This window comes from Metopolophium dirhodum, chromosome 7 (assembly GCF_019925205.1).
Source record: "Metopolophium dirhodum isolate CAU chromosome 7, ASM1992520v1, whole genome shotgun sequence".
NCBI classification, from domain to species: domain Eukaryota; kingdom Metazoa; phylum Arthropoda; class Insecta; order Hemiptera; family Aphididae; genus Metopolophium; species Metopolophium dirhodum.
In genome coordinates this window covers 13,927,966-13,954,516 of record NC_083566.1, presented here as the reverse complement: position 1 = coordinate 13,954,516, position 26,551 = coordinate 13,927,966, and the positions used below count along the sequence as shown (strand labels likewise).

Here is a 26,551-nt window from a genome sequence, read left to right as displayed (position 1 = left end):
AAAAAATTATATTGTATTATTAAATTTAATATTATTATAAGTCAATAAAAAACTTTTGAAAAAAAATGGGGGGGGGGGGAAATGGCCGCATCAAAATATATCGGGAGGAAAATGTCTTACTAGACCGAATACAGTCTGGGGGAAAATGTCCATTTACCGTTATGTACGTATTACTGTATTACTAATTAGTGTATTAGTGTATTAGTGTATTAATCTTACTTGTCTACCAATTTCGTATTTTGGCCTTTTTTTTTTTTTAGCATATATTTCTAATAAAATTCAACAGTAAATTGATGAGAAACATCCAACACCTATCGGAGTTAGTTCATTAACTCGTAAAATGTTCTGTACAAATGGTTTTTATTTTCATTTTACAGGTGTAATGTATATAATATTCCCATGCAAACTCGTTTACCCTTCATAGCGTCATACTATGTAATTTACTAATATGTGTAGACTATAGGTACATTATAATGATATTGTAATAGCAGCAGAATTACGACTAATTGAATTCACGATCGAACAATACAATATATTTCTACAAAAGCATGTGCGTTCACAACAGCTTACCAAAAATCACCAGGACTTATTATAATATATAGGTAATCAGTTCAACATTATATACCTGACAGTGGTAGTCTTATCATTATAAATATATAACAGGCAGTGGTTTTGACAAAACTTCAAGAGAGTAGAGCAAATTTACTACCAAGAAAGCACAAAAAATGAAGTATGTATGCAAAAGAAATTTTATCATCGTTCATCCTCTTGCCGAAGACAGTCCAAGTTTACATACGTTTTATTTTGCTATTCATATTTCAAACAGTTTATAATATATTAATTATTTACATACTTAAAGGAATTAACCAAGGGAGGGGGGCATCAAAACCGCAACTGTCTCTAATAATTAATATCATTATTTAACGATGTATACCTATGTCAATACGTGCCTGCCCTGCCTGCGCCCGATGTATTCAAAATTTAAAACTGATTAATGTTTAGTAAATAATAAGTTTTAAAAACCACGTAAAATTGTATCTTTAGTACCTTTTAAAAGTTATGTTTGAAAAATCATTAAAATTTTAAATTATTTTTTTTAAATATAGTTATCAATATTATTCCTACACCTATTAAAATACAAATATAATATAACAGTTGCCAAAGACAATAAGCAATATAAAAACTTTTTATAGAAATATAGAATATTTGAAAAATAATATACGATTTGATAGAATTACATCAGTAATTGTTAAACTTACCCAACAAAAATACTCCGCCATACTGCCCATACTCTGTGTAAAAAAAACGGCTCTAAAAGTTGTGATATCATTTTATATAGGTATAGCTAAGTCTTTGAACTATAGATATCATTTAAGTTAAAATAATCTGCTAAAAAATTGAACTTAGCTTGATTTTTTTATACATTTTTCAGCAGATTATTTTCACATAAATGATATCTATAGTTCAAAGACTTAGCTATACATATAAAATGATATCAAAACTTTTAAAGCCGTTTTTTTTATACTTTTTTTTACACGGAGTATGGCGGAGTGTTTTTGTTGGGATATCACTCATTTTTTGTCGATACCTTATGTTTCGGGAACATAATATTGGTTTTACAATGATCTTTTTTTCTTTGCAATAATTTCTAGTTAATTTGGCTATAATTATGTTGATATAATATCGATGATATTGTTCGAAATGATTTTAAAGCTACACCATGTACTTCTACGTAAAATCTCCAATCAAATCATTGAATATTCAAACTTCATTATTTAACTACAAATTTGTTATGCTTTCTCAAGAAATTTTGTTCGTGAATCGTACTGATACCTGTAATTATGGTCCGGCAGTTTTCGCGTGTATTTTAAGGCGCACTTTGCTTATTATACATAGCGAAACCCTGCCGGGTCGTTGGATAATATAAATATAGGTATATAGTATATTTTTATAAACAAAATCAAAAACAATTTCTGACAAAAATATTCTTAACAAAACATTCACAAATGGGCCTTTACTTTAAACTGTAACATTTCCATATTTCTATATGTATATATAATATACACCTATATATTGTAATGGAATTCAAATGTAATTATGTAAATTAAAATATGAATGTTGTTTGAACTAACAAAAGATGAAATAATAGTTCTTAAAAGTATTTCTTTGAATAAACAGTGACATAATGATAATTGACAATGCTTTTGACTTTTGGCTTTTGACCACCGCATAGTTCTGAGGATTAGTTTCCTTCCAGTTTACGTTTACTTTAAACGTAAACAGAAGTTTAAAAGAGCACTTCTATGTTCTAACTTGTTTAAAACATTTTGTATTCAGTTATATTATTATAATTATGATAATAGTTTATCAAAATAATATAGCCCTCTGTTTATTACCCACACTGAATGCAGGACCTATGTTTTTGTCATTTTCTATATTTTTACACACATTTTAGTGCAGCTAACAAATAAACGGAGGGGGGGTAGTCGGATTCCCCATTTTTATTTCATAAAAATTAAAATAAATGTGGTATTTATAGGTTTAGGCCCGATCCGCCGACATGTTTAAACTTTACTGATTTTTGGTCGTCAGAGTGATTTTAATCAATGCAACTGAAAATACGTATGATACGCGTCCATGTAAAGATTAGGTATAGGTCATGGTAGGTATATAAGTGAAATTCAGGGAGTGGTGCTAAACCATTAATTGTTGACGTGATTATAGATTATACATTAATTATATCTAGTTGGAACTTAAGGTTTACATGCATATTATAAATGTGTTTATTATTGAGGAGGTCGAGTAATAATTTTTAGAATGAAAAATAATAGGTACATAATAAATAAGAATACTTTTTAAGAAATTTTCTTATAAATTACAATTTTAGGCTACAAAATGGTACGATTGCTATTTTCCATAATGAATATGGGAGTATTTAGATGAACAATAATTATGGATTCGGTTAAGTTACCCGGTATATTTTATGGGTGTTTAACACATATTATAGTACATACATTTTATCGATATTTATTTTACCGGGTATAAATTTGGTTTACCGTCGTTAATCGAATGACCCCTCCATGGTTCTATTAGCGCAATTAGTGGAATGTTTACCGGTATTTAGCGCCGGTAAAATTCACTGCTAATAAATACAAATATAATACACAATATGAAAAAAGTTATGAGTTATGACAAATAATTGAGTTGATTATATTTTTATTTTGTTTTAAAATTTTATCATCTGCAACGATTACAATGGCATGTACAGTTGCGAGTTAGATTTTGAAAAAAACAATACAATATTGCTATTCGTTATTAAATCGAATTTGTTTGAACAAATAATATATAAATCAACTCTTCTATATTGTTTGATTGCGTTGAATATAATTTCGTATTATAATATGAAGAAAGAAAATACAGACTGTATTGTGTCTGGGTGGCTGAGCAGCACTGAGTACTGAACACTGTGTACTGAGCACCGAGTTCTATAATTATAGCCCAGTAGCCCACCCATGTTTTACATTTTAGCACGTATTTCTAATAACACATATTTTATACACAGTGTGGTGTATATCGTATTATATAGGTACACACACAAATAGGGTCTTGTGATCCGGCGACTGCACCGGATGCGGCAGAATGTATTTAAAGGACAAAAAAAATTCCAAACTCGCCAATTTTTTAAGGTTTTTTTTCGTGTAATCGCGATCATTATATTTGGAGTATTGGACTAGCTATATGCCTATATTACTATATTATATAGATTATAGGCACCGACGTTCAAGAAAAATTATTTCAAAATGTTACGGTCTTTAGTCGAAGAGCATATTATTTAAAAGATTATTAATTATCTTAATATATTATACCTAGCGATAATAAATAAATAATAATAATAATAATATTTTGCTATATAGCCATAAAAATATTTTTAAGCTCTACCGGAAACATCATAACTTACTCATAAATACAAATAACTAATAAGCCAAATTTGTACCAATTAACTGTATACTTATTTAGTTAATTAAAAACGATGAATAAATTCTAAGTACATTTGAATACTTTTAGATTTTATTTTGAATTTTAAACCAAGGTTACAGTGGTTATTATTATAATAGTATGTCACAATACAATATATTATATTATACTTACTTCATAATTAACTTTTAACAGTTTGTTTAGTTTAACAATTTCACATTTGATAATAATTTGACTTTAATACTTCCAATTAAACAAAAAAGTAAATTAAATGATTAAATACTTTATAAAAGTCACAATGTCAGCGCACTGTTTGGTTTATCCCTCTGGCTGAGTCTGGTCCACCTCGAAATTTGAAACATAGATAGACAAAACGTATTCACCCAAAATAATTTTTTTGTTTCTGAGTAATAAATTTTAAAGTAAGATTACCAATTACAAAAATTATAGACTATAGAGAATACTATTTTTGAGGGCTTGACATCAATAATTTGTCTAAATATTTTCTCAAAACAATTTCATATTCATTTAAATTTACAATTTTTTTTTATTTTGAAATTGAATATCAAGTAAAATAATCCGGCAAAAAAAACCCGACAAGCCCTTGTAAATATTAGCTTCTATAATAAATATTAAATTGTATATTATATTATAATATGTTATTTACTCAAATTCGAAAATTTAAGAGTAAGATCCTTCAAAAATCGTAAAAAAATATTTTACGTGAATATTATGTGTTGTCAATAATCATTAATCAATATTCCTATTATAGATGGTGGGTCTGTGAGAGAAAACAATTAATATTTGCGTTGACATTGTGAAAAAAATCGAATCCTAATTCATTGGTATTATATTATTATTTCGATATCGACGATATGTACATAATAATATTTTTATTATTATATTATAGTTATAAGATGGTGATATAATATAATTATTTTAATGTACCGAGTAACATGTCATATCTATAATACATCGGGGGACTTTATCGGTTATTTTTAATGCCATATTTAATATTAACTATATATTTTTATCTTTTTATAATAATAATATAATGCTCGTGAGTCATGCACGCAACACGCTTGTATCGAGAGATATTATATTACTATTGTAGTTATTACAACGACATCCGAACCCTGGACGCACAAGACGTTATCGTGTGGAAAATGGATAAATCATAATATTTTATTATTATATCGACAAATTGAATAATACAACGACGCGGCGTTGTTTACATTTCAGTATTTTACGACGACCGACGACGAACGTTCAAAAGTATAATAATATTAACAGTAATAATATAATCTCGGAATAATAATACTGCGGCTCGGAGGGGCGAGGGGGCTCGTGTTTTATATTATTTTTATCTCTCTTCCTCAGCAGTCAGCACGGGTGGCGTAAATTGAAACGAGACAAGACGTACACAATCGGCTGTATTAGAAATAATTATGTATATATAGCACTAAACTGAACATCGTACGACAAAAAAAAATTCACGTGGTGGGGGACAAGAATAACGATTTACGATCTCGACATAATAGAATATTATTATTCTCGTCCCGTCGCCTTGATGGCCTATCGGCGATCACTCAATCACTGATATAATATCCACTGACGAGTGACGACTGCGCTGGTGAGAGCTGACAAGTGCGACGCGTCGTCTCGAATCTATCGAATATTGTTCCCTAAGTTTTTGTATTTTTGTCTACACTCTACACACGTCCGGCGGATTTCTGATGTAAGTACATTTTGTAATATTGTATTATTGTCATGCAATTGTGTCAACATCTTAGATCATAATAATATTCGTCCCCATTCGTCACTTAGTCCAATAACCGATTTTTTCGGTTTATTATTGGGTACCTAGGTATATAATAAGTAGAATCGTATAGAGTTCAGTTTAAAAATATCTACAAATTAATGCTATATTCAAATAAGTCCCAATATTATTTAAAGTTTAAATAATTTAAACAATTTAACATTTTAACCAAGTCCATTTGATAGTTTCCATAGACCTATAAACTAATGGACAGCGTTTAGAGAGAGAGAGAGAGAGGTCAGGGGTACGATATAGAGTAAAAGAGAAAAGATTAAGTGGGGGGGGGGGGGGGAAATATAGTGTTATTAATATAGGTCTGTAATATGATTACTACTTAGTACTTTACTTTATGTTCTTCCTCTCTTTTATCTCTTCGTTCTTTCTTCTTTCTTTCTCTCGGAGTGGAATGCGCTGTCCATTAGTTTATAGGTCTATGATAGATTCCTAAATACGCATACACGTGGACTTTAGACTTGAGAGGACGTCGCACCCGCATATGTTGTCTCTGTCTTACACAAGTACGGCATAGAAAAAAACGTTTTGGCGCGCGAAAGAACCGAAAAGGCTACAGTCATAACTAAGAAACCTAACCAATAATGAAAAAATAAAAACGATATTGTACAGCCAAAATTCTCCTTTTTATGTGGTGAAAATTTCGTTTCTTAGGTATGAGTGTAGCAGTGTAACGTTCTCGGTTCTTTCCCGCGCAAAACAGTTTTTGCTGTGTTGTCCATTTGTAAGACTCTCTTAATGTGTTATGCATAAGTTGTTGGTAGGTAGTTCATAGAATACTGAACTAATACCTACGTAAACGAATAAGTCCATTTTTAATTTTAATTTATAAAATATTTTATTTCATTTTTTATTGATCTTTTGAAGCCCGGCGACTAAGTCCATTAGCTTATTTGAAGGGTTGTGTAGTAGGGGTTGGAACGGTAATAGTTTTGAACACACGTGTGTGTTTGTTTGGCAGAATTTCGATTGAACACCCGTACGTTTCTGCCATGCCCGGTCGGGTGATGGCGGCCCCACTCTCCAAACAGATGTTTGCCCGGAGAGAAGTGCCGCACGTGACCGAATAAAATATTATTATTTTAACCATTATTGAACAATTAAAATTAAATTATTAGGTTTTATCATAAATTCATAAATTATTATAAATATTTATAAGAAAGTTATTATATATAATTTTAAAAATAAAATAAATAAATAAATTACATTTTTGTTTAAATATATATATATATATTTTTTTGATTAAAACATAATTGAAAATAATAATAATATTATTATAATCGTACTAATTTTAGGTTGTGCCAGGTCAACAATTACATACATGCAAAACACACTAAGTCCATGTAAACAACACAAAAGTCACTAAGTCCAACTTAGTAATTTGTATTTTAACTATAATAAGAATTATAAATTTCACTGTGTCATATTATTAAAGACCATTGATAATTAACTAGGTACATTGCTTAAAAGAAAATCAATTAAAATTTAAAACAAACAAAATCAAAATGTATTTACTTTTGGCTAACTTTTAAAATTTGATAAAATTGCCAAAGCTGATTCTCAAAAATCATATTTTTGGACTTGATGTGGTTTGCATGAACAAGGATAATATACTAATATATTATTATAATTTAAGGGAAAAATAGGCTCAACGCTCAAATCGGGTAATAATTAATTGGTGGTGGGGGAAATCTAACGATTTAAAACGCAATAATATTTTTTTTCTCACTTCGTTAAAACTGATCTATAGTTATTACATTTTCACTATAGGTACTTGTAGTTCTATTTATAGTACTTGTTTTACAAAATGGTTTAGTTTTTTGTTTTGTTTGATACGTATTCAAAATGTCAAAAATACACAAATTATTTAGTAACTATTTTAAATTTTATAAAAATTTCAATTTTAATAGGTTTTAATGGTTTAAAAATATAATGCACTGACCCTCGATCCTCCAAAGTTGTTCTTACAGCAATTTAAAAATAATGAAAATCCATCTGCACAATTTTATTTGATGAGCATTTTAAGTTTAAATTGTCCTTTTCCTTTACCCAAAATTGTTTTTTATATTATACCTAGGTATAATGATTTATTGATGTTATTGAATTCAAACTGATATGCATAAACCATCTCTCCGGTTTTTATAATATTTATTTTTAAAATAATAACGGTTGGTTTGCGGTTCATGCAAGCACTTTATGGAAATAAGGAATATTTTTCTGTTAAAATATTTACAACTATTGCTAAAAATAATATTCTATAAAGGAAGATAGAATTTTCTTTGACTATTTTGTACAATAACTAATTACTAAGGCATATTTTATGTTTTGTCGTTATTGTTTTAGAGTTAGAAAAACACTTAAATGGTAAAAAATATCACAGAATAAATACATACATAACTTGACTTAATGTTCCTTAATCCTTTGTGCCTCTTGCTTCCCAAATAAAATAAAAACGAATAGTTATACATTTAATTTTGATTGGAATAATTTATATTGAGCTAAAATTAATATAACATAAAATTATTATTTATTTTTCTATGTTAATTAAAAAATGCAAATACCTAGTAATTTTGTTATTGCACTAATTGTGACAAAATATTAATCGTTAAAATTAGTCAATTATTTGATTTGACAATGTTTTTTAAATGGATTTTGAAGATCTAGTTTATAATTGAATTGCATCCGTCCAATTTAATTTAAATGCATTTAAATAATTTTAAAATGTATTAATAATAATAAATTATTTCAGAAAAGTAACACATATTTTAAAAGAAAAATAGTGCTTTAGTTTTTAAATTTTTATTCTTCAACATTTGTATATGCAAAAGCATGGTAACAAAAGCATTAATTAGAATAACAATAAAAATAAAGTAAATATTTTTTCAATCAAAATATCATTTTTGAAGTGCATGTAATAAAATTTGTATGTTATTGAACAATTATATTTTAAATTACACAAACAATTTTAAGACAATTATTATTATTTTATACTGTAGTGTACTAAGTATAACTTTTATAATATGATTTAATTATTTTACAGACTATACTTGCCTACCTAAAAAATTTCAATATGGATTCTTTAATTATGGTTATGAACAAACTACAAGATGTTTTTTCAACTATTGGTTCAAAACAAAAAGTTGACCTTCCACAGATCATTGTGGTAGGCTCACAAAGCTCTGGAAAGAGTAGTGTCCTAGAAAGTTTGGTGGGCAAATCATTTTTGCCAAGAGGTACTGGTATAGTGACACGAGCTCCTTTAGTCTTGCATCTAATACAGCCAACGGAATATGAAATTGGGAATGGTGATTCCAAAAAATCAAAAGATTATGCCACATTTCTGCATAAACCAGGTGTTATTTATAATGATTTTAATAAAGTTAGAAAAGAAATTGAAATTCGAACAGAAGAACTTACTGGAGGCCAGAAGAATATTACTGATTCACCTATTGTGTTAAACATTTATTGTAAACTATTTTATAATTTGAGTTTTGTCGATCTTCCAGGGCTTACTAAAGTGCCTGTTGGTGGCCAACCCAAAGACATAGAACAGAAAATAAGGGATTTAGTATTAAGTTTTATTAAAAACCCAAATTCAATAATATTGGCTGTAGTTACAGCAAATACTGACCCAGCCACTAGTGAGAGCTTGCATATTGCAAAATCTGTAGACCCAAGTGGTGATCGTACAATAGCAGTTGTTACTAAAATAGATATAATGGACGCTGGAACTGACGCTACAGAGTTACTTTCTGGAGAAGTTATTCCAGTTAAACTTGGAATAATCGGTGTCATAAATCGTTCGCAAAAAGATATAAACGACCAAAAAACTATTGAAAATTCACTTAAGGACGAAAATACATTTTTTGATAAATTTTATCCCGATATAGCACAAAACCATGGCTCGGTTGTATTAGGAAAGCAACTTGAGTTCCTCTTGATAGAAAAAATAAAAGAAACCTGTCCAAAACTAAAAGCCCAACTATATGAAATGAACAATAAGTACGAACATGAAGTGAAGAAATATAAAGAATTTACTGAAAACTATGATAGGTCATTGCTTGATTTGATCACCCAGACTGCAACTAGTTACAAAGCTGGCTTGGATGGCCGAGCTGATTTAAGTTATAAAGGCCTTAATGGAGGTGCTACTATTGCAAAATATTTCAAAACCAATTTTAATAAAGATATTGATGAAATTGATCCACTTCAAGGCTTATCTCCTGACATTATTATTAATGTTATCAATAATGCATCTGGAACAAGCATGGGCGTTTTTATGCCAACTGATGCATTTGATCATTTGGTAAAGAAACAAATACAATTGTTAGAAGCTCCATCATTAGCATGTGTCACTTCTGTACACGATGAGTTAACAGCAAATATACACAAACTTGATGATGGCGTTAGTTACCAGTTAAAAAAATATCCAAAACTTTTTGAAAAAGTTAATGAAATATTATTAGAATCATTGGCTAAGTACAAGCTAAAGACATCAGAAGCAGTTAGTAAATTAATTGAATACCAGAAGTCATATGTGAATACCGATCACGTTGACTTTATTGAATCTATAACAAAATCCAATGAATATCATGAACTTTTTGAGAAACCAGTCAAATTTGACAAGTTAGGCAAATTTGAGGAACAAGGGTTTGCCGAATTACCAAACTACTACAATAGTCAAGAAGAGTTGGTCTCACATAATGAAATTAAATCATGGCCGAAGAACATAACACTAAAAATGCGCAAAACAGTTGAGAAAATAACAACATGTGCTTTTAGTGGTTTTCCTGATTCTGATAAACTTATATTAGAAAGTAGAGCTGGTTTACTCACATTATTTATAAAATGTTACTTTATGGTTATTAAAAAAATAATTCAAGATACGGTTCCCAAGACAATTATGTACGAAATGGTAAACAAGATAAAAGATAACTTTCAGAAAGATTTAATCTCCAAAGTGTACAAATCAAGTAATCTCAATATGGCTGAATTGTTACTTGAATCCAAAGATATTGAAGACGAACGAATAAAAGCACTTAATCGTTATGACGCATCTACGAAAGCATTAAAGCACATGAGAGAAATAGAACAAATTTGTCTTGAAAATGAGTCATAAATCATTTGACTCATAAATATTTTATTAATATGTTTTTTTTTTTTTTACTTACACCATACAAGTACGTTCAAAATGTGTTCATTAATTATTAATAAACTCAATTTAAAATATAAACTAATTTGATACATTCATAAAAATGTATAATTGCTGTATATTTTTGAGGGTTTTTTGGACTTAATAGTTTATCTATAATATGAACGTATTGAACGTAGAACTGATATTTAAAAAAAATTGTTAAAATACCACTATTTAAATGTAGCTACTAAGTTATTATAATAGTAGGTACAATTTATTAATGAATACACATTATAATATTATATTATGGTATAAATAATTTACTTGTTAAATGTTAGCTAGCCGTAGTGTTGTAAGTAATATTATAATATTATGTTTTAATTTTACTTGACTAAAATTTAATTTCAAAAATTAAAATTTACAATAACCATCTAAATCTTAAATAAACAAAGCATTTTCATATTGATCATTATTATAATATAAGTTACTTTATTTTGTTACCATTGTGATTAATAATCAAATAATAGGTTGACATTAATTATGCATTTATAACGGGTTTTATCTCATGTTTATGTACAACTATTTTACATAATGTAACCAATGGCATTTATAAAATGTTAATGGTTATAATTAATTATATTTAAGACTAAATGTATTGATTTATAAATAATTTTAATATTGTTAATCCGTGCTTAAAAATTTAAAACATTATATTGCTTTATTTTATAATTTTTTTTTTTATCTTATATGAAAGTAGTACCATTTATTTTTAAATATATTATAATACAGTATAACATAACAATTTACAATATTGTAATGTACAATTTTGTATTCTTATATTCTTATATTGTATCAATTACTTATAAATAATATAAGTATTAAAATATAAAACATTTTCAAATTTGTATTGTAGGTACATTATGTTAGTTTGTAATATTATACGTAAGTACTAATTTGTTTTTGTATTTGTACAATTTTTATCAGAATATGGTAGTGTAGTAAATTTGATTACCATTATATTATGTTTTTTTTTAATATTGAACAGTATTTTATATATCATGATTTTTCAATAATTACTAAAAATAAAAATTTAGATTTTGTTTTGTGAATATTGAAGTGTTTAAACATAACCCCATACACCACCATACAACTGCACAAGTTTCAACTTATAATGCCACTAATATGCACTCAAAAGTATCACAATATGTCATATTAAAATAGGGAGTAAAAATGGTAAAAAAAATTAAGAAATAGTTATAACAAAAACAAATGTAGGTTTACAAATTACAATAAACTAGTTTATTTGATAATTATTAATTTATTAGGTATACAAATTATTTAAAATACATTTAACATCTTAATGAGGAACTAACATAATTGAAAACAATTTTTTTGTGAAATTGCTCGACAGGATTATGAGCAAGAAAGTTCACTATTTCCTGTTAGAATTGACAAAATTGACATTAGTTTACCAGAAAACAACAGGTTTGTAGTCGACAAAATGTATTAATGTAGTATAGGAATTGTCTACTCGCAAAATATTATTTTACACATGTATTAGATTTTGAAAACAGTATATAATTTAATTTCACTTCAATATGCATTGTGCAATAAATATTAAATTTTGATTTTGGTTTGAAACTATTACAATTCGTAAAGATTACTGACAAAAATCCAAAAATATAAAACTGAAATAAATATTATATACTATTGCGTAAAAATCCATATATTACCTATTTATTATATGTCATAAGTGTAATAAACCACAGGTAAAATTATAGTTATTGCTTTACTAGTTACAAACATAATATGGGTTGTAGTGTAGTACTTAGAACCTACACTATACCTTGACCTATAATGAATATACAGTTACAGTTTATTACAAATTAAAATATTATTATTTATTACCCATATCACCCCATGTGAATTATGAATTACCTATATTATGATATAGTTGGTAGGTTGGTACGGACGTAAATAACACAGAAAATTTATATTAAAAAAAATGTTTTATATAATTTAATCACGGAATACTATAGCTGCCTACCTACCGACCTAAAATAATAACAGTATAAATTTTAATTCGGTTAGTACAACAATACATATTATAGAATTCGATGAATGTGTAGGTGTATGATTCTAAAACGCGTAGGTAGGTAACCATTATTATGGTAATAACTACTTATAATATCATGTAAAATATAAAATATAATAAGCGTGCAATATATTCTTGGTATATACCTTTATAACAAAAAGGGTAAGACGGTAAGTACTAAGTACCTATACTTACCTTATATTACTTTATATTTTATATACTTTTGACTTTCATTACCGAAGTTGGACCTAATTGTAAGTTATTGTTAGTTATTAAATGTACTAAGGGTACAATATAGTATATAAGCTCGAGTCTTAAATAATACATAGGTATGTGATTTTTGTATTAGGTACCTACGTGATTTTACGTAAAAATTACCAGCGACGTGAAAAACAAAACATAGGCACAATTTTTTTTTATAAGCATTTAAAGTTCAAATTTTGACAACATTTATCAAATTTAAAATGTAATAATTATTTTGTAGTTAAAAATTTATAAAATGTTCAACTTTTATAGCTAAGGATTGAAAATTTAAAACAAGGTTCCACGTAAATAAGTAAATAATATGTAAATTACTTTATTCACAATAATATCATCAAATATACTTAGTAATATAGGCTGACTGACCGTTTTCGCTCAGAATCGCTTTTCTTATACAATGATATTATATCATTGAATTCAAATTTAACACTATACATTACAGTGACCCACTTGTAACCTACTGTACAGCAGAGCGACATTCACTTACCCACCTTTTTTTTTTTTTCCCCCAGCGCTTTTGAAAACTACTGAGAATTTTAAATTTTGACCTCTTCAATGAAACCAACTAAATTCACTTTCCCATCAATCAAGATACTAAAGTTAAAAATCGAAGGATTAATTTGACTACTTATCGTGTACACAGAAACAAAAAATTTAAAATTAAATAAAACACAATATTGTAAAATTAATACAATATTCATCTCTCAGCTCAGAATCTAAAATCAGACTGATTGATTTACAGCCTCACAAGACATATCGAAGTTTCAAGTCACCCGCAGGTACATGAATTAAGAAGCCATCCGGGGCATCTAAGTTCATTGGACGTAACATTGATTTTGGATTAGGTTTAGGTTTCATTATTGATAGTATTTAGGTATCAGGTATGTACCTTCATACAAATATATTTGTAGGTATAAAACTATAAAACGGTATAAACCATAAAATATAATATAATATAGGTAGGTACTCATATGATGATATATTATATTTGGTTAATGAGGTTCTGGATATGAAAACATGTAATTTGTTGTTGTTTTGTGTTCCGTGGTTGGAAAGGTGGTATAGGATATTCCCAATTAGTTCCTCTCTTTTTCGTGCATTCGGCAAAGATATGTTTAGCTGTGAGGGGGTGTCACAGCTGATACATATATAATAGGACGGTTATCTATTTTCATTATATTTTGGTGTGTGAAGTGCAGCGTTTTTGTCCATCCTAAGATGGTTAATGGAGGTCTCGTGTTTTCTTGTTGTGTTGTTTTGGGGAAGGGTAATGGATAGGTGGTACTTTTAACTTCATTAAGTTTGGTTGAGATCGAGCCATTATTTTTCCCAATGGTCGTGTGTGTATATTTCAAAGATATTTTTAATATCATAGTTAGCGAAAATACTATTACCCTATGTCCCTATATTTTTTTCTATCTATAAACCATTATTAGGTATAACCCCATTATTAGAACCTCGGGTTCTCTTATTGTTTTACGGGATGAACAATTCATAGGTACCTATTTAATTTCCGCGAGAACGTCATTGATTTACATACGAGTAGGTCAGTGGCGGATTTTCAAAATAATATGTATTTCAAATGTATTATTTTTATTCTTTAACGTTATACATTATTATACGTTCTCATTCCCACACAAAATATTTTATAAATCATTTGACATACATTTAAATATAATGAAAAAGTTAAAAAAAAAAAATTAATCATAATTGAAGTTCAATCAAAGTATGTTACGTATGAGTCGATTTTCAATGTCCAATAATTAGTTCTAATGAATTTGAATTATTAAATTTAGTAATTAAAATATCGAAAATTTACTTTTGAACAGGCACAGATTAACTTCTCTTCTACAATGTTGATAATAGGTGTTTTTACTCTCAAACCGCTCAATAAACCATATTATAGGAAATACAAAAATTAATTTTCATAGAATTTTCCATACTACCTATTGATATTTGATAGCCCTTAATATTATTTAATTTTCATAATCAATTAATATATTTTTAATTTTTAAAAATTGTTCTTTTTTCCGAGTTTTCCCTCTCAATACAACTATTGTGGTAGGTATATACATAGGTAATATATAAGTAGGTTCAAGTATGAAATATGTATGCACACATGGAAGCAAATAATTATATAATATTTCAATATTTACATAAAATGTTTAGGTACATATAATTATACATTATTATACGACATTGAAAATGTGTGTCGTTGCACCGTAATAAAATAATATTCGACCGCTTAGTGGTTTATTTTTGTATACCATAATATATAATATTATATTTGTGTAATAGTGTTTATATGAAGTAAAATAATATTGTCTTGGTTATATGTAGGTACAGTTAGTATATGGGGCCAAAGGGGATTCAGGTTTGTCATATAATTATTTATTTTTATAAAACATACTATCATAGTATGAAATAAGTAGGTACATGAATGCAGTGTGTGAGTCTTAAGAAAAGTCACGGGGGAGATACCCAAAATCCCACCACAAATCCCCCCGCCTGTACCTACTATATCGGAACACCACTGGTAACCAATACCACAGGGTCGATACAACCGTATCATGTGTACACCGTGACGTACCACCCTACGTGTCTCGTACGACCTATGCGATGTGTCGTATCGCGCGCGGGTGGTAAAATGAGCGATCGCGCAGGGACGAGGGGCAGTGTAACATTGTACTAACATTATTTTGAAATATGTAGGTAGGTAACTGCTCATCTTTGTTGACTATAAATGCTAACCGGAATCTCTGAAGAAAAAAAGGTATTATCAAAGCACTATTCCCATAAACTTACCGTTTTTTATTATTTATCTTAGTGTAAAATCGCAAAAAATACGTTTTAGGCATTGCAAAAATTAAATAATTAGGTATCGCTTTTTACGCAAAATCTGTTTTCGAAAAAATCGATTTTGGTTTTTGATGTAACTCTAAAACAAATTACTGTAGGTACGTGAAATGTTGACTGAATGTGTATATTAGCATTTTCTATACACCATAACATTTTCCAAATATTTTCACTTTATATTGAGCTGTTGACAGACATTTTCAGTTTCCATTTTTTTTAGTTTTTTTTTCTACAAATATCAATAAAATTTTATTTGTTGGGTAAAAAAGCTTGAAAATTTAATACAAGGCTCCTACTATATTGTTACAATGATATTTGAAAAATATTAAAAATCCTTAGTCACAGTTTTTATTTATAAGCATTTAAAGTTCAAATATTGACAAACTACGAAAAAATCACGAAAATTAGCAAATTATTTTGAGTTGAGAATTCATAAAAATTTTTCTTTTTCAATCTAAGATTTGAAAATGTAATACAAGATTATCCATAAGTTTATCTACCTTTATCAAAAAAAAAATGTCTACAAGAAAGTCATATTAAATTTTTATAAGCATTTAAAGTTCAAATTTTCACAAAATTTATCAAATTTAAAATATAATATTTATTTATTTATTTTGTAGTTAAAAAATTATAAAATGTTCAACTTTTGTAGCTAAGGATTGAAAATTTAAAACAAGGTTCCACGTAATTAAGTAAATATATAAATTACTTTATTCACAATAATATCATCAAATATACTTAGTAATATCATAGGCTGACTGACCGTTTTCGCTCAAAATCGTTTTTCTTATACAATGATATTATATCATTGAATTCAAATTTAACACCATCCATTACAGTGACCCACTTATAACCTGTACAGTGTACAACAGAGCGACATCCACTTACCCACCTTTTTTTTTTTTAAATTAACGACGTAATATAAAGTATAATGTAATAATATTAGTATACTATAGTATACAACAACAATACGATCATGGCGAGTCCTATATAGCAACGTTTACCGCGGTGTATATAGTATACATGGATGGCTGGCCGGTCGATTGTCTTACCGGAATCCGCATGTATACGATAACTATACAGTATAATATATTATTATAATACGTTGAACAGAAAAACACAATAATGGATAATAATAATACAAATAACAATATATAAATAATGTAATACGTATATACCTATCCAATAGGTACCTGCAGATCGCCATTGCGGCCCAAGCACGGACGGTGATCGACTGTATATAACTACATCCCAGATGAACAATCAAGGTCGACGAGCCTGGCCAGTTTCCAGGACGAATACTCATACATAATAAATACCTAGACCTATTATTCTCTACTTAGTTGAACCATTATTATGTCTGGCTGGAGCAAAATGTTATATGCGCGCCGTTTATACACAATAATGTTTAACTGTGATTAAACTTTAAAAACACAGTGCTATGTGAGCGTGTATCGATAAGTCGATATTTTCAGTGGGTATTGTCTGGGAATGAAAAATATAACTATTAAATAGCGGTTTGTTGTTGGATATACGGGGGTAAGAGGTATAGGTACCAATAGCAATACATATTATACGCATATTATTCATCAAGCATGCTCGCCCAGTCGCCCAGTCATCCACATTTTATCCTTTATTATTTATTAAAATTCCGATTTCAGAAATTGTTAAATAAACCTACTTGAGGACCATATTTTATAATGTTTAGATTTGTATACAATTTAATAAGGAGTGTCTTGTGACGATACAAAGTATTTTATATTTATCGAAATAAGAACTGCCATTTAGTTTTTCAGATTATTTGCGGACGATTTTTTTAAAACTATTACATTTCTGTATTATAATATAAATTTAAATTTAAACGAGTGGTTTCTGTGTTATTAAATTTTATGGAAGTACATACTAAGGATTATAGTCCTTAATAATGATTTTATATATTATACAATTTGAAATAAACGAAATACTTAGTCTAATACTTATTAATAAGTAGGTATACTCGAGCAATTTTTATAAATTATAAAATTTTACATAATAGATTTATTATTATTACTAATTATTAAATCAAAGCCCTATTTATTTTAAACCTATCATTGTATATAATCTTTAGCCGTTAGTACACGGAGCTTAATAACACAGAAGATATTCGATCTAATTTTGATTTAGTGCAACAACATTTTCAGAATAATCCACACATGTTTAACAACTTATAGTGGAAAAGAGTCGTTCTAAAAAAGGAGCTAATAATTCTTAGAAAAATATGGTCTCAAACATAATTAAAAATGCCAAAAATCAGAATTTGAATAAATAAATGGGAGTGACATTGCTTTACTAAATCACACTGTAGTTAATATAATTTCATGTTCATGGAAAAAATTATATTGTGCCTATGTAAAGATATACAAAAACTGTTTTTTTGTTCATAAAAAAATTAAATAATAATAAACCCTCCCAAGATGTTTGAGTTTTCCACTAAGTAATTAAAAAGTATTCGGTCCGTCGCGTTATTCGTTTTATTAAAAAAAAATAAGCAATACAAACAAATTAACACGATACTTAAAATGAGTCTAATGAACAAATTAAAAAAAATTAACGACGATTAACCGAACTATTGATTGTGCAGTGTAAACCTCACTTTTATATTATACATTATAGGTACGACGGCTGTAACGCGAATAACGTACAATATTTGTATAGTATATTATTAATTATTATACGTTTTTCCGTCAATTATGAGGAATAATTATTCATTATGATTACAACTTACAAGTGTTTACCTAAAGTTGAAGTGCGTTGCACTTAAATATATATATATAGGTATACAATATTATTAATAATATTAATTTACAAAATTGTTAAAAATATAGGTAGACGACGTACTTTTGATAAGTCTTTAAAAAATGTTGTAAAGATATTTTCCAATCAGTATTTAAAATGTAATGCAAATATAAATACATTTAAAACATATTGCAAAATACTTTTGAATATATTTCACTTGTTTTAGGTTTATTATTAACTATTAATAGTGGCTCTTCAGGATCGAAATGTGTCCAAGTTTTTTGTGTTTTGGTGTATAAATATTTATGTATGATTTCTAAATATTTTTGAAAGTGAAGGGAGACAAAGTTATCGAACAAATTTTCCTAGAATTTAACATGGAAATATCCTTGTTTATACTTATATTTTGTATTTTATATTTTTAAATATAAATCACAAAATAAATATTTAAAATATAGTTTAAATATTATTTTCTAAAAGTACCTACTTCAAACGTATTTGAAATACAAAACAAGTATTTTAATATTAATGAGTACGGACTTAGTACCAATGGCATTATTACGGGATGGTGGATATGCTTTTCGTAATTTAGAGTTGAATTTGGCGCAAAACTATTCGTTAAGTGAAAGTTGCTATTATATTTGTATTCTTATTTTGTTAAGATTATGACACCGTTGAGACTTGAGATTGGTATTCGTCTTGATGTGTCATTGTGTTGAGGTTTATAGATAAAGGATGTCACAATAATAAGGTTAACACAAAGTGTTCTTAAATAGGATTTATTGTGCCTACCCATGCTTTTTTTTGCCAAAAATATACACTATACACTTTACATATTTGTGAAATAAATGTATTTCATCATGATTTTGATAAATAATTTTTGATGATACTTTATATGTATTTATAAGGTAAATATTCAAGGTACGGTAAATCGAATATTGGTCAGATCACTCGTATAAGCTCAGTTCAGATCGACGCAGGTAGTGGTTCGTAATGATATTTAATTTTTAAAAATTATCTAAATAATAACAATGCGTCCGATATACCAAATCTATCCTCCAACACTGAATATGAACAATGAACATTCATTTAAACACTTCAATACCAAACAGACAAACTCATTACTCGTAGCGACTAATATTAAGCTTTATAACTTGTTATATATATTATATCTGTTTATTTTTTCTTTATATTGTTAATTGTTATTATATCAGTTTACTTTCTTAAATTATTATAGTCAGTTACGTCTCGGTGTACTATCACTAATATTAACGATCACTATTGTACATACTAGTAAGCAAATTCATCTTACTATTTAAATGTCTATAAACTAATAATCATGTTCAAATTGTTAAAAATGTACTATTGTAAATATAATTAGATGTAGATAGCCAAGACAAGGAACATCTTATCTTATCTTAATGAAAAAAACAGACAAAGTGTCGCAAATATCTCACATCTCAATCAATGTGTTTCCGGGGAAATATCAACCGATTATTACTGACACTATCATCGGTGTCCATTAAAACAATTATTTAATAAAAATTAGCAAAGTAGTCCTTCCAAAAAATAATTATTTGCATCTAGAATTTTTAAAAGTAAAGTTATTGAATTATTGTAAAAAATTAAATATATTATGGTACATTAACTCATGCAAAATACAACCGCAGCACGTCTTTCTAGTGACCATACAATCAAATTAAGAAGGTTACATAATCCAGAGCTCGACAAACCACAAACTTATCATCTAAGTATTTAACGTATTCCCGAATATTCCAAACAGTCTAATATTAGAGCTTAAATACAATACAAAACATACATGTCCTATTTCCTTTCTTGGAGCTGGTTCAATTGTTAACGGTTTCGGCCACGTATTAAGTTTCCGAAGACAAATGTTCATATGACCGATGACAACGAAAACTTAGCTATTCCGATGTTCATAAACTATGATTCTGCCAACTTTAGGATTCTGTCTGACAATACTACGTAAATAAAAGTCATATATCCAGTAGAATTACTAGAATCTCTTATAATAGGCCGTAATAAATTTAGATTTTGAAACAATAGTCAATATATTCTAAGCCCGATAGTAAATCAACTATATCTCTGAAGTGAATGTATCTAAATTAAATTACTAAACAGTATCACATAATACAGACGTATTGGCCGATAAGGGCACCCGGGTACCTAATATAATCAGCCACAGTAGGTATTAACCCATTAAGAGGCATCAAAAAACCATCACCACAACTTTGTCACTCATCCCATCCTGGAATCACCACCACCGACCTCCGTCAACCAACAATAATACATCTCAAGCAATAATACAATGAATAAAATATTATTAAACTAGATATAGGTAATGGAAAATATTTAAAATTATGACGAACTAATTCTACCTAATATCGGCTAGGCCTACTCATTTCAACATTTACAACAGTAATTGGATAAAACTTCGGAAATTGACTAATCACTCGAAAGTTTAAGTATAGCAACATGTTATTATTTAGAATGGGATACTTACATAAAAATATACTCGATGAAAAACACTCGAGTTATTTTTACCATAACTATAGGAAGATAATTAACAAATGGCCAAGATAAAACTGAAACAAAAAACAATTGTTTCAATATCATAGTATTATTATTTTGTATCATTATAATTTAATTGGCATGCATCTTAGTATCGTACTTAAAATCACTGTAAGTCAAATAACTATCAACTAAGAACCTATATGGCTATATATATTTAAAAAAAAAACTAAAAATTGAAGGAACGAATGTAATATTTTGTTAAGGTTTTCAAATGCCTTTTTATTGGTCAAAACAATCCGAAATATTTTGAAAATTATCTTATGTCAAATGCTAAAATAAAAATATGTTAAAAATTCAAGTTTATACAGTTAATCATTTTTTAATTATATAAAAAAAAAACAAATTGATTTGGTGTAGAATCGCCGTCATATTTTTTCCAATTATTTTGAAAAGTAGGTACTAGAACTTTTTACTTTTGACACATCAATGTACCACCTAGCTAGATCCAATTTTCTATCGGAAACCACTCTCAATGTTGCAAATAGAAGCATATTTATAACTTTACAGCTCCAAAAGGAGATGACAGCCACAAAAATAAATCAATAAAAAAAAAAGATACGTACCTAATAATAAATAATAAACGTATAAGTACTGCGTTTCATTGCGATGACGTCATACCGCCGTAACGCTTTTTAACCGTAGGTTAGAACCAAAATCGGATCGAATATTGCGGCGTTTATTGCGTACCCATGTATAGGTGATAGATATACGCCATATACCTTTAACCTTATATACCTATATACCATATTATTATAGCTGTTTCTGTTTGAAAGTAAAACATTGAAGACTGCAGCTGCAGGATTTCGCATGGTTGGCTTCCAACTTGTGCCGTGTGCGCGACGTATACGTGCATCGATAGATAAGTACTCTCACGTAACCTCGAAGAAAATAACCCAAGATTCAGTTGTTTTAGTTCGGGATCATGCACGGGCAATCGTCCCGGCCTGCGAATGTTTGCTGAGAGCCTCCGTTTTTTATTTCGTACCTACACCTATACGGGTCGATAACGGTTCGTTGCAGCGCATATCAATATAATATAATTAATACGATGAGTCGATAGATAGATATTATTATTATTGTGACGCCGCCGCGTGTCGTAAAAATGCGCGATCATCGACGGTTCGCGGAGATGTGATACAAATTGTATAAATTACTTATCGACACGGTTATTATTCCATCGGTTCACGGCGAGGCTATACGCAAAACACGAACATTAGCGTAAACTTTTAAGCCGACGATGAATTTATACTAAATAAATAACCAATGTCCCGATGAAAACAGTTGTAAGAGTAAAAATATTCTTATATCGTTTCGTTGAAAGTTTGTAGACGGATTAACCGACTCGGATACGTCAAGTATACTTGACCAACAATTTTGTTCTTTATCGAGTTTTTAACGACCACCGTTTATTACCTGTAGAGACTGCTATTGGCTCCGTATTAGGTAGATATGTAGTCTAATACCGTATTATATTCGAATTAACATGGGTACTATCGTATTGCCTGTGGTGGCTGTGGACAATCTAAAACTGAAGCTTTCCAAACGAACGAAGAGTTTTCTTTTCAACATAATATTATATTATAGTTTTATTTTAACCAGATCAAAAACAGATTAATCTAGATATTAGATGTATATTATTTTTTGCGCACAGGTGATTGAAATGTAGGCACACTATAACTGATCATAAGACAAATTCATTTTTGGATTTAAGAATTTTATGAAAATAATATTGTAAAAATCATATATGTTTCTTGATTGAAAAATGTATTCTTAAAATTATTAGGTGCCTGATATTTCTCGCTTATACAGGTTATACCTTAATTTTTAATCTGATTGTATTAATAATTAAAATATAATTATACCTAATAGCTCTACAAAAATTTCGATATTTTAAGATTTGATTTTTTTAATTTATACGTTTTCGCAAACATATAAAAGTTTTCCAAATTATAATTTATATTTTAACTTCATGCGTTCAAAATTACTGAAAAAAAATCCACCATCTTGTTTTAACGCTAACGACAGCTATAGCACGAGAATAACAGTGTACCACAATAGTCCACAACGATTCGTCAACGGTTTGACAGATTGTATACTGGACTGAACAGAACGTGCAGATGTGACCAACCATTTGTCCAAAGTTGTTGAGATAGGACGAGAGTTGTGGAAGGCATTTTAATTAATTTATACAAAAGCTTCTAGGATAATGAAAAAAAAAATGTATTTAATGTATGTGTATTTATAAATAATGAAGTAGGGGACATGTTTTGGATGAATTGAGCCAATGATTGATAAATATATATATATAGTAAACAGTTTAGAACCAGTGTTCGGATTAGATAAGTACTTTTTTATCTAGATAAAAAAAAGATACAATTATTTTTTAAATGGTTTTAAATTTAGGTATATTTTAGTTGGGCACTAGGAACATAATAATAATAATGATATAAATAAAAATAATTACATTATTTATAAACCATAAACTTTGTTTGAGAATCTGTATAAATATTTAAAAATGCGTTTGTACAATTTCACGATTTTTATCAATAAAAAATGTATCTAGATGAATTTATTTAGATTAGTAAAAAAATTATCTAAGATATAGTATAGATACCTTGTAACTATTTATCTAGATAAAAGATAAAAGATGACCAAATAAGTATCTAGATAAGCCCGAACACTGTAATTAGAACCGTTTACTTAAAGCAATAAAATTACTCAAATTGTATCGCCTATCGGCTATATAGTTGCCCAACATAAACGTATAGTCGTATAACTACGTATTATATAAATTAAAGCCACGTTAAGTCATACGAATCTGCAAACTTCTGAATTAAAGATACACGTAATTGATTATTTTATGAAGTCATAATAATACTTACGTTTTGTAGATTGAAGGACACTATATAGGTACCTACCGTTTATTTTCTTTAGAATGACACGAGAACAAGCGATGAAAAATAATATTATCCCATTATGTCTATTTTACCACGAAATATTGTATGTATTTCATACGCTATAGAAATATTGAAATTAATATATTATACTTTGTTATTTTAGGATTGGACACTACAGATAAAATACGTTCAACTACGAGACGCCGGTTTGTACGAGTGCCAAATATCATCACATCCACCGAAAAGCATTTTTATCAATTTAAAAGTTGTCGGTAAGTAGTCACGTCGTATATGACCTTTAGCAAATGAAAATCATATTTAAAATTGTAAATGTGCTTATGCAATTTTGATCATAAATAATTAATGAAAATATATTTGTTTGCTAAATTATTATTAATTACATTTCAACTCATATTATGTAATGAACAATAAAAAAGAACTGTTAATTAAATTTAAAACATGATAAATTATAGGAGGTGAATACGACGAAATACCTTTTTCCTATGTTACCTTCTAAAACAAAAGAATACGCGTTTAAAATGTATTAAGTAAAAAACCCGTGTTTTTCAGTAATTAAATATTAAATTTCATATTTTTACATTGAAAGGGAAAATGTAATCGTACATCTGTAATAAGTAGGGTCCGGATTTGTATGCATTTACATAATATTATTGTTATTGAGCAGTTCGATGGTATTGAGAAATGTGGAAAAATATTTTTATAGCAGAGAATTCGTAGAAAGCGTTTATACTTTATTTTCCTTATAAATATATATTTTAAAGATTACAGGATACTTTAACAGAGTATAATACAGCTAATAAGAATAATTTGATAACTATAGCTTACTACAATATGATTCGAGTTCATGACTGATTATTTTTTTAATTTTAAACTTCCATAAGCACTTTTTATTAAAATGTTGATAATTGAATTACATAGAATTATATACAGAATGATTTAATTTTTTTTTTAACTATTTTAAACATTTAAATTAAAATGGTGGATACCTCGTGAATTCACGCTGCTTTACATTTAGATTTCAGTGTTACAAAATTCTCCGAAGAAATTCGAAAAATCGTCGTTTGTCATCGGGAACGGCGGGGCACCGAGCACAATAATTATAATGATAATTTAATAATGACCCAAAATTTGAAACACCGTATTATAATCATCGAACCACGGGGTTCGGACGTGAGTCAGAGAAAATTATAATATTATAATTACGCAGTCTCGTCGCACGTGCAGCATCGCCGTAGTTATTGTTGGTGGAGTTGGGTGTTGGGTCTTAGTTTCGATTTTTGCTGGAACTGCGAAATGCCCATTATGGCATATCATCGTGAGCTCGGTAAGCCGCAATAGGCGTTTGGTATTTCGTAAACCCTAAACCATCACTTTTAGCTGTTATAATATAATATGCGTTCGATAAAAAAAAATTAAATAAATAACTAAAATTGAAATTGATGAATCTCGAACGACCGAAACGTCCTTATTCGGCCGGCCAAGTTATTTTATTTTAATCCACTCGGGACGACGTCGTGCAGTCACCGGGCTGGAATGATATACGCGTAATGCGTCTTGCTGACACTGATCTTCGTCATTCTCTGGCTTCGGTCTCCATAATATATTATACGCTGAATAATATATTATGTGTATATTATATTAACAAATAATGCGGAAATCTTGTACTGGCTATTTTTAAGGAGTTGATTATGGGAAATATTAAAACAAAATTATTTAAGAAAAGTGAACATTTTAAATAATATATATATTATATATATTATTTAAATTACCAATTCAAATTACTTTATACAGTAAGAAACAACTTGATGTATTGCCCCTAGTATAATTTTGTTCACTGTTGTGTATAGTTGCGAAATTGTACCAATGCTGACAGTTTATTAGAACGTTAACGCAGATTAGCTAGGTACCTATTTATTACTGATTCTGGTGTGATTTTAGAGCTAAAAAATAATACTCGTTATACATAATAAATAATTAATAACAATGATGTATTAAATATGATGAATATTAGCAAGGGCATCTCATATTGGGTTTTCATAATTATTTATTTGGTGATGAGAATTTTTTAATTCATACATTTTTATTTATTTTAAATCGTTGTGAATTTTTAT

General features: G+C 28.3%; 2 protein-coding genes across 5 annotated transcripts in view; both read left to right on the top strand.

Moving 5' to 3' along the window:
- Positions 1 to 26,551, top strand: part of LOC132948340 (hemicentin-2-like) — a 355,688-nt gene that overhangs the window by 270,786 nt on the left and 58,351 nt on the right. For all 4 annotated transcript variants that reach the window (XM_061018766.1, XM_061018764.1, XM_061018765.1 and 1 more), the window contains exon 5: positions 24,583 to 24,691. In XM_061018766.1, coding sequence (XP_060874749.1) covers positions 24,583 to 24,691 — 109 coding nt within the window. The remainder of the gene's footprint in view (positions 1 to 24,582; positions 24,692 to 26,551) is intronic.
- Positions 5,373 to 11,490, top strand: LOC132948339 (dynamin-1-like protein). Its single transcript, XM_061018763.1, has 2 exons — positions 5,373 to 5,713; positions 8,847 to 11,490. The coding sequence occupies exon 2, from the start codon at positions 8,877 to 8,879 to the stop codon at positions 10,923 to 10,925; it is 2,049 nt and encodes a 682-aa protein (XP_060874746.1). The 5' UTR covers positions 5,373 to 5,713; positions 8,847 to 8,876; the 3' UTR covers positions 10,926 to 11,490.

Excerpts from the sequence above, each read along its gene's own strand:
- LOC132948339 (XM_061018763.1), top strand. The coding sequence starts at position 8,877 with ATGGATTCTTTAATTATGGTTATGAACAAACTACAAGATGTTTTTTCA.